Source organism: Rhizophagus irregularis, chromosome 28 (genome assembly GCF_026210795.1).
Source record: "Rhizophagus irregularis chromosome 28, complete sequence".
Lineage (NCBI taxonomy): Eukaryota > Fungi > Glomeromycota > Glomeromycetes > Glomerales > Glomeraceae > Rhizophagus > Rhizophagus irregularis.
The window spans coordinates 1,246,194-1,256,540 of NC_089456.1; the positions used below are offsets into that span (position 1 = coordinate 1,246,194).

The window sequence follows — 10,347 nt, forward strand, 5'->3', positions numbered from 1 at the left end:
CCTTATTATTTCGATTATTTAGATGCATATAGTAATTAAACCATTCTTATATAATAAAAACAATGTTTTTAGTAATAAAGTTTTATTGCTCATTTTATTCATATTGAAATACTTTGAAAGGCAAATAATTAATTTTTTTTTAAGTGTTTGATAATTCGACAACTTTCAAGTTAAGTTTAATTCTTTGTAACGTAATTACGTGATTTGTGACTACTTAAAAATGTTACGCAAGTAAAAAGTTGGGGAATGTGTTAATGTTTTATTGATTACAATTAAATTTAACTATACGCCACAAAGTTAGATCCTAATTTGGACTTTTGTATTGTTGTACAAGCGGACTTGCTGAGTTATTTATTATTGACATCAGAAAATAATAGGCTGAGAAACAGATTCAAATGATCGGTAAAATGCAATGAAAATGCAGGTATAAAAATAATTATAGTAACTGAGAAAATTTTTTTTTTTTTTTTTTGATAGATTTTTTTTTTCTTCTTTTCTTCTTGTGTAATTTTTACGGCGTAAATCACATTAATCGATGCATCGGCGTTTCTTGATCTTTGGATAATAATAAATGGTATGTATGTTACTCTTTGTTACGTGATCAACCAATATCAAGGACTTAAAAGAATACTAGTTCCCTAAAAGAGAATGATACATGATCAAAATCTTGTGGTTACGCTTGTTTTGTGACTATTGTCTCATCTATGGGGTTGAATAATTTCCATTTCTGGTATCTTTGTGTTTCAAGCACCAATTTTAAACTAGATTTTCATTTGAAATACATATATATATTTGATTGATTTTTCTGAAAAAAAAAAAAAATTTTTCTCTTTACAAAAAAAAAAAAAAAATGTCGACAGAAACAAAAACGACGGTTTACAAAACTATACGTTTAAATTCTCCAGTAAAATATCAATCAGTTCCAATATCATTAAATTTAAACAAAAATGTACCTAAACCTAAGACTGTAACCATAAAATTAAATTCTCCTTCATTATCATCATCATCATCATCATCGTCATCATCATCATCATCATCGTCGTCGTCGTCGTCGTCGTCGTCACCATCGTCATCATCGTCATCATTACCTTTACGAACATCAAAGAGAGATGATTTTGGTTTTTGCGAAGAATGTAATAAACAATATACTTCAAAAAATTATTGTTCATCATGTTTTTCTTCACATTTTCAAAATAATTTTGATAAATGGAAAAGTGGAAATGATAATATTGATAAATTAATAAAATCATCACAATCTTCTAATAATAAACGTAGAGTTTTTATTGAATGGATACCTTATGATGATTTACATGATGTTAAATATATATCAAAAGGTGGTTTTAGTACAATATATTCTGCTTATTGGTCAAAAGGTCCAATTATTAATTGGAATCAATCAAAAAATGATTGGAATCGGGATGGTGAATTTAAAGTTGCATTAAAAAGATTACATAATTCTCAGAATATTTCTAAAGATTTCTTATATGAGGTAAAGTATTATATATTTTTTATGTAATTTTCGGGGGTGGAGTTTGTGAATAATTATTAACACTTTAAATTATAATTTTAGTTTGAGATTTCGTTGCTCCATTGTTCTGGTAATCAAAATAATGAAATTTTGCCAATATATGGAATAACGCAAGATTCCATAACGAAAGATTATATGATAATAACTAAATTCGTTGAACAAGGAAATTTAAGAAATTTTATTAATAATAATTTTATTACTCTTTCATGGTTACAAAAACTCGAATTATTACAATCGATAGCAATCGGACTTAATAAAATTCATTCATCAGGGTTAAGTCATAATGATTTTCATTCTGGTAACATACTTGTTTCCAATGAAAAGTCTAATTTATCAATATTTATATCGGATTTGGGAATTTCGGGTCCAGCTGATAGATCATATGACCCATTTGGGGTGATGCAATACACACCCCCTGAAATACTTCGTGGTCACAATTACACAAAATATTCAGATGTTTACTTCTTTTCCATGTTAATGTATGAAATTTCGGTTGGCGTTCCCCCTTTCATTAACGTTTCGCGTGACCAATTAAACGATTTAATCTTTGATATTTGTGATGGACTTCGACCAATTTATAATTCTAAATATATTCCAAAATCTTTTGAAAAAATAATGAAACAATGTTGGGATGATGATGAATTTAATAGACCTCTTATCTCTCAATTAGTTGATATTATTGGAAATTGGATTAAAGAAATTAAAGAAAATAATATTAATTCGCAATTTAATAAATGTGAACAACAAATTCGATTGAAATATCCTTTATATAAATATGATATTTATAAAAGTCAACAAATTAAAACTACTGATTTGGGAAAAGAAGATTTTGAACATGATGATGATAACGAAGAATTAAATTTTAATGAGAATGATAGTGATGAAGGTATGTAATATGTAATGTAATATGTAATGTAATATTTGATGAAATTTATTAAATTATTTATTTATTAATTAATTAATTTTCTTTTTTTACATAGATATTGAATTAAATGAAGATTTTGAACGCAGAGGTAAATATATTTTAATATTGATTTATTTATATAATATTTAATTTTTATTACATGATTTTTTAAAAAAAATTCTTTTTTTTTATTTTTAGTTCAAAATAGATTCGTGAAACTAACGAGGAAAGATTTAATGAAATGGCTCGAAAATGTTGACGAATCTTTTGATCCAAATCGTTCATATCCTAGATAATTAATTTAATATATACCTGTGGCACTCCGCCCTTTTTTTGGAAAACATTTACTCTCCCAGCCCTCCCTTTGAACAACTTGTGCCTTACCAAGACGCATTTATAATTATATATATTTATTCATTTTATTATTCATTTTTATTGGTTATAAAAATTTCATATGTATATTATTATCAAAAAAAAAAGTATTATTTCATTATTATTTAATTATTATAATATAAATAGGGTTAACTGTAGTCTCATGTATTTAAAAAAAATAAATTATTCATATTCATATATTATATATATATATTTATAAAAGTATTTTTTTGTTGTTGATATAATAATTTAATGGATTATCCCATCTCAGTCATCTCAGCCTAGGAATTCATCTTTAACAAAATCATATTTGTCGAGCTTTTAAAATAATTAAATACTTTGCATAGGTACCGGCTAATTATTTAAATATAAGTGTATTTTTTTTCGTTGTTGATATAATAATATAATAATTTAACGGATTATCCATCATCTCAGCTTGGAGAATTCATTTTTAACAAAATCCGTATTTGTCGAATAATTAAATACTTGGCATAGGTACCAGCTAATTATTTAAATATAAGTGTATTTTTTTTTTGTTGTTGATATAATAATATAATAATTTAACGGATTATCCCATCATTTCAGCTTGGAGAATTCATTTTTTGACAAAATCATATTTGTCGACTTTTTAAAAATAATTAAAATACTTGGCATAGGTACCAGCTAATTATTTAAATATCTGTCTGTTGTTTACATAATAAATTTAACGGATTTATCCGGATTATATTCATCATCCCAGCTTATGGAATCTATTTAAAAAGGAAATATTATTTAAATATTTAAATTAAAACGGTCGACTTTTAAATAATTAAAAAATACTTGGCATAGGTACTAGCAATATCTGACTGTTTTTCTTTGTTTACATAATAATTTAACGGATTTATTCGGATTATATCCATCATCCAATTCATTTAAAAAGGAAATATTATTTAAATATTTAAATTAAAACGGTAGACATTTTTTAAATAATTAAATATTTGGCGCAGCTATCAGCTAATTTAAGCAATTAGGGATTGTCTAGTCTAACTATTTAATTTCAGTACAATATATATAAATCATGATTAACGAATTATGACGATTTCGGGCTAAATTTTGCCAAGATGAGCTCATAATTCGATAATTTAACTTGATAGTCGTAGTAATTGAAAAAGGTATAAATATAATGGACAACAAATTTCGAAATTTCGGAACAAGAAAAAAAAATATTTTAAAAAACATTTTAAACATTATAAACATCATCTAAACATTATTAAAACATTTCTCAAAATGACACGTAACAAGGATACGGAATTTAATAACGATCATACTAATAATAATAGTAGTAGTAATAGTTATAATAAATTTGAAAGGAAAATTTCAAGATTATTTGATGATTTCTTAAATGATGTAGGATTTACCAGAACTAATAGTACAAAATTTCGTGGTGTAGATGATGGTAAAAATGCTACTTGGTCCCCTGCTATTGATATAAAGGAAGTTGATAGAGAATATCTTGTTGTCGCTGATGTTCCCGTAAGTTTTCTTTCTCTCATATTTATTATTCATTTTTTTAATTAAAAAGAAAAATTAAAATTATATATTATTATATATTTATATTTTTTGCTAAATTTTTTTTTTATTTTTTTCCAAATAAATTTTTATAGGGTGTTAGAAAAGATGATATTGATATCGAGTTACATGAATCAGTTTTGGTTTTGTCCGGTCATCTTAGTCAAGATATATATTCTTCTCCACAAGCACAAGAGATAAATGTTGGTAAAGATAATCGCCAACATCCAACTAATCAATCTAATCAATATCCGCCACCTCAACAGTATCAACAACAACCACCTCAACCATATCAACAAACGACCGAACCTCAACCATTTCAACAAACTCAACAACAACCTCAACAACAGCTTCAACAACAACCTCAACAATCTACCGAACCTCAGAAATATCAACAACAACCATCTTCAGCTCAACAGTATCAACAAACGGCCGAACAAAAATATAATTTAAATGAGCCTCAACAACAATCGAGCCAGCCTCAACAATACCAACAACAATCGGATGATCCTCATAACCAACAATCATCGAATGATCCCCAATACCAACAACAAACGAATGAATATCAACATATTAAACATCGTCGTCAAAACGATCCTTCTCAAAATGATAGATTTCATATACGAGAACGTCCTTATGGTTATTTTTCCAGATCAATTCAGTTACCTACTAATATTAAATCGGATGATGAATTTTTTGCTACTTTAGAAAATGGTGTATTAAAGATCAGAATTCCTAAAAATAATGATAAACCTAAAAGAAAGATTACAATTAAGTAAAGTAGTATGAGCATTTGAAATAATTTATAAACGTTTGAAATAATTCAAAAAACATACTAGCAATATTTTTTATTAATTCACATATATGTAATAATTTTTGTATTATATCTTTGCTATATTATATTATTAAATATATATTTTTATGAATAACAATATGACTTCGGATAAATATTTATGATGCAATGCGAATAATCATATGGATCATGCAAAAAAAGTTATTACGCATGTCAATGTTTTTGACTCAATGCATTGACACAGTATACAAAATATAAAGGAAACGTGTTTTATCACTAATTTTTTTTAATTATTTGTAGATCTTACGATCAATTTTTTCATGCCAAGTTTAAAATTATACATCATCACAGACTCATGTCACATGATGAGAAAATAATGTACTTTGCTTTTCCTTAGGTTATACATTTTATATTACTTCCGATCAAATTTATAAATTGTTCACAATCCGTTACTCTTTTGAAGTTTGTGTTGAAAATAAAACTGGTTTTTCATGTTAAATTTAAAAGTTTAAACATCTATGGTATCAATGTATCATCTTACATACCTTTTTTCATATCTGAGAGTCCTTTTAACGCTTGCAAGTGGCAGCCACAATTAAATTGGATTTAGTTTAATATCCAAATTCTTATCGTACAAATCGTAGCAACATGCGCAACTTTAGTTATAACGAACCTGTTTGTACTGAAATCTCGTAACTTAACCAGCTCCTATATATAAGCTATAAAATAACTTTATACTTTTTATAACGAACGGTCATGTGACTATATAGTAGTCCAGACCAATTTTATAGCGCTGGCCAGAATTACTAGTAATTTTTTCGAAAATTTATGTTAAACGAAATTATAATTTTGGCCAGCATTACAAATTTGGCCTAAATTATCCAGAAGTTCGGTAAATTATATTACGAATTCATTATATACCGAACCAAACCTCCTGGAACAGAGGTTCGTGGCAACTGTACAGTTTGTAAAAAAAATTAAAATTTCATTAACCGGTGCAAAACATTTAGTTCGTCAATGCAAAAGACGACAGATCTAATATAATAATTATTTTTATCCCTATCACTATTAACATCTTCAAGAATGACATTGAGTGCACCTGCAATTTTGAGCGTTCTGTTTCTAAATATTCTCATGTTTCATAGTTCCAGAAAAAAAGTACTCATAGATTATTCGCAGTGCAACTGATGTTTCACCAATTCGCACATCTTCCAAGCTTGCAGGACTACCATTCCCAAAGGTAACGTACATCCTGATTAATCACTGTCATCCGTATATTCTTTAGCTTGATGATCATATAATAAAGCTGGCAATTCTTGAAGAAGTCGGCTCTTTCCTGTGCCTGGATGTAGATTTCGATCACCTGATTTACGGTATTTAAATCGATCAAAAAGATCTTACAACTTTAGGCCCGTTTTCGCTTACAGAATTGTATTTTTTATCCTATACACAGTCCCAAGGTAAATTGGGTTTTAGGAAAGTTTTCTTTAATTAAGAAATGTTTTTTAATAAAACATTTCTTTTTCTCTCTGACTTGGACATGTTGCACAAAAGCTTTCAAATAATAAGAAGGTGAGATTAAAATTTTAAGTAATGATGATGGGGCTTTTTTGCCAGGTTACTTGCAACTCTTATTGGGTACGTCCTGATTAAAAGAGTACGTCCACTGCAAGTTTCCGAACCAAGTGCACATTTACTACCCACACCTGACCTGGCCGTCTGTACTTCTAATATTTATTCAATAACTACACTTTTGTTACAAAAGCTACAGTGTTACGGCAACAGATATTCAATGTGAAACGATAGATAAATGGAAGAATGCTGCCGCAGTCTCCACCATGAATAAAGCAGTAAGTGTAGTCAAAGTACATATGAACCTAGGTAAAACAACTGATCCTGCCAGATCTTGAACAACCCTGAATTTTTATCACGTGATTCTAGGATTATTTTTACACGTTGATATATTAATTACCAATTTTGTTTATGATAAATAATTATCTATCTTAAAATAGTTAATTGCACAATTAATCATATAACCAACTGGCGACATTTGTTGATTCTCTTTGTTATTATTTTCTCTAATTATTTTTCGTGTTACAAACGAACTTATGTTGATTGATTTTGCGATGTGAAAAACGTACCGGTCTGCCACATAGCATATGATAAATTAATTAAATATAATCAGTTGTATTTAATAAAATAAATTATTAATTCTCAATTAATTCTGAAATCTAATTTCTTTCATTTTTGCTCAAGGGGACGAAAAATCACATAAACATTTTAATACCAAGTTTTGGTGATATGCTTTGCCAGTATGTAATAATTTTTAATGTTTATTTTTTTTAGCAGCTCGCTCATAATCAAATTAAACACATGCTTATGGATTAATTTTTTTTCCAACCACAAATGATGAACGAACAGTTGCCTGAAAGGTGAGTAGCTATTTTGTTAAAAGAATTAATTCAAAAAAACACCTCACCGAATTCCCACGCATCCAAGAGACCTGAATAATAACAAAAGAAAAAAAAAACTTTTAGCAATAGTTCGTTACTAACAGCGAAAAGAAAAACTCATATCCTCGAACAAATAGCACAAAATAATCGATATCGGAATTTAATTTACACCTACGCAGAAAGGTACAATATACCATAAAGTCACCAAGTATATAAGTGTACAATTGCTTTATACTGTATCAACAATATTATTACTTAGCTGATGGCGAAATTCCTTATAGTTAGATCATAAGAACGTGAAAGATTTCAAACAGTAATCCCTGAGTCCACGAAAAAACTAAAATCAGTACAAGTTTCAGATGAACAGTTGATTTACGTTACGTCCTAAATACTTCTGTAGAAATAACCCTAAAAAACCTAGGACCGGAGGAACACAGTCAATAAAATGAGAGAATATTAAACCAAATGTATTTAGTTTTTGCTTACCATTGATATTACACATTTAATACCAGATTCCTAGGTAAGTTTTGAAATAAAAAATAAACTACTAAAAAAATTATGTATATAGATTATTCAAAAATGAAGAAGAAAGCGAATTCTTTGGAAAAAATAACTGAAGAGATCACGTGATAATGCGTGAGTCGAATAATCGGATCAAAAAAAAAGATAAAGCGAGTTCTTTTTTTTAATGTTGCGATCAAAGTTTTTAATTAAATAATGAGTAAATAAACGTTAAAAAAAAAATATTATTACAATTAATTGTGTTTCCCTTATATATTATATGCAGAGTTCGAGAAAGTAAAGTAATTCATCTCAAATATCCCACTATATCATTCAAATTATTCATAATTTATCAAACCAAATTATTCTACTATCATCCCTATTTCCAGTAAGAAGCATATTTTTAAAACAAAATTAATGGATAAGTTTATTTGTTTTGTTCTCAGGCCGAGAGATTCCTTAAAGATACGATCGTGATTCTTTTCAACCTTCTATTAAAATACAAATTAAGTGAAAGATCTTATATAAAAATATTGCATCTATGCTACATCTTGGAAACATTATTTATAATAATTAAAAATGTTTATAATTAAGTAAAAAAATACAATAATATACAATAATTAGCAATTGATTATACTTCCTGGAAGGAAATATGATGCTAAAAAAATATCTAGATAATATTTCTTAATAGAGTCGGGAAAAATATATCGTTACATATAAGTCCTATAAGTCATCAGTGAATCATAATGCGGGCCAAAATCCAATTATTGCCAGCATTATGCAAACTCATAAAATCTCATATATTAAATGTCATGTGATTTGGATGGAATAACTCAGGCCAAATTTGTAGTGTTGGCCCGAATTAATTTAAGTGTAACCTAAAATATCGGTATAATTGTGAAAACCCAACCCTCGCGAGGATCGCCCTGCCTATTATTGCAATTAAACAACCCTGGGCATAGCCAGCGTTGTGATATAAAATAAAGAACAAAAAAAAGGAACTACATGAAAATGAAAAATACCCTCTACAAATAAACCCGGACGCCGAGAAAAAATTTCTATCATCTATAGGTGCTAGTTTACTGTAAGGACCCGGTACAGGCAGTTATCGGTAGGATATCGGTCTGACTGTACAGCTTTGGAAATCAAGTACCTGGACTTATCTAAATTCCTGGATGTTCGAATAGAATCCAGATTTAATTTATCTACCATAAAAAAAAAAATCCGAAAAAAACTAGTTTTTATTCCTAAGAAACAGACGTGTGATCATTTTTCTGAAAATTTTTTATAGGGCTAGATAATAGTTTTTTATCTGATTGATATTATATCCCTGTAAAAAAAGTCCATCCATTTTTATATTCCAAATTTTTTCCGTAAAAGGTTCATATTTCCGGAATTAATGATCTTATATCACGGAATTTATCAAATATTTACATTTTCTGTGAACGGATCCGGGAAAGGCTCATTTTACGTAGTTTTTACAGAAATAACGGATAAAATTTTTTATAGAATATTTGGCGTAGTGATGAATTAACTGAAACCAAATGTTGAAATTGTTTTAATATTTATTATTTTAGTTTTAGCTGGTTTTATACAATCGTATTTGATAGCAATACATTCCAAAATTGTTTTCATTATAGAATAATGATAAGAGCATACAGAAATTTTTTAAAAATTTTTTTGTAATAAATTCATGAGTCACAAAAAAAAGCGGGTATAATTTCTAACTCTCTATTGTCAAGTAGCAAAAACATATGAAAACTCGAATTGAATAAAAACTTTGTCTATATAAAGCTAATATGAGCAACACGCTGCTTTCTTACGTATATGTGAAAAAAAATTGAGAAAAAGTGAATTTTTGGTATGAAATTTTGCAATTAAGCTAACAATTCAGACTATAGAAAGTAATGAATTTAATTTATATTTAAAATTCTAAGAAAAATTATTTGATAATAAAGTATTTAATATAAGATTGGAGTAAATCTAAATAAATGTAAAATCAGATATATATACAGTATATATATTTAATAAAAGTGAACAAATTGTTGCCGACTTAGCCAGGTCTTTTAAAATCTTGTTGTCACCGTTGAGGTGCAGCAACATTGATCAGGAGGGGAGGGGAGGGAGAAAAAAGCGAGGGATGGGAAAGGGAAGAGCGAGAAATAATGGAAAGGGAAAGAGGAGGAGAAAGGAAAGGAGAATAAGGGAAGAAAGGGGAGGAGGAGAAGGGAAGGGGAAAAGGAGAGAG

At 28.0% G+C, this 10,347-nt stretch overlaps 2 protein-coding genes across 2 annotated transcripts; both read left to right on the forward strand.

Annotated features, from left to right (window-relative positions):
* Nucleotides 1-815: 815 nt before the first annotated feature.
* On the forward strand, nt 816-3,024 carry OCT59_018923 (uncharacterized protein). The gene is made up of 4 exons (XM_025328638.2): nt 816-1,489; nt 1,571-2,414; nt 2,509-2,541; nt 2,631-3,024. Exons 1-4 carry the CDS (start codon nt 851-853, stop codon nt 2,726-2,728), a joined length of 1,614 nt encoding a protein of 537 aa, XP_025165701.1. The 5' UTR covers nt 816-850; the 3' UTR covers nt 2,729-3,024.
* Nucleotides 3,025-3,982: 958 nt separating this feature from the next.
* OCT59_018924 (uncharacterized protein) lies at nt 3,983-5,655 on the forward strand. The gene is made up of 2 exons (XM_025322697.2): nt 3,983-4,316; nt 4,448-5,655. Exons 1-2 carry the CDS (start codon nt 4,071-4,073, stop codon nt 5,129-5,131), a joined length of 930 nt encoding a protein of 309 aa, XP_025165702.1. The 5' UTR covers nt 3,983-4,070; the 3' UTR covers nt 5,132-5,655.
* The last annotated feature ends 4,692 nt before the right edge of the window (nt 5,656-10,347 follow it).

Coding starts and splice junctions, on each gene's coding strand:
- OCT59_018923 (XM_025328638.2), top strand. CDS start 851: ATGTCGACAGAAACAAAAACGACGGTTTACAAAACTATACGTTTAAAT. Junction 2,415..2,508: donor TGAGAATGATAGTGATGAAG/GTATGTAATATG, acceptor TTTTTTACATAG/ATATTGAATTAAATGAAGAT. Junction 2,542..2,630: donor TGAAGATTTTGAACGCAGAG/GTAAATATATTT, acceptor TTTTATTTTTAG/TTCAAAATAGATTCGTGAAA.
- OCT59_018924 (XM_025322697.2), top strand. CDS start 4,071: ATGACACGTAACAAGGATACGGAATTTAATAACGATCATACTAATAAT. Junction 4,317..4,447: donor TTGTTGTCGCTGATGTTCCC/GTAAGTTTTCTT, acceptor AAATTTTTATAG/GGTGTTAGAAAAGATGATAT.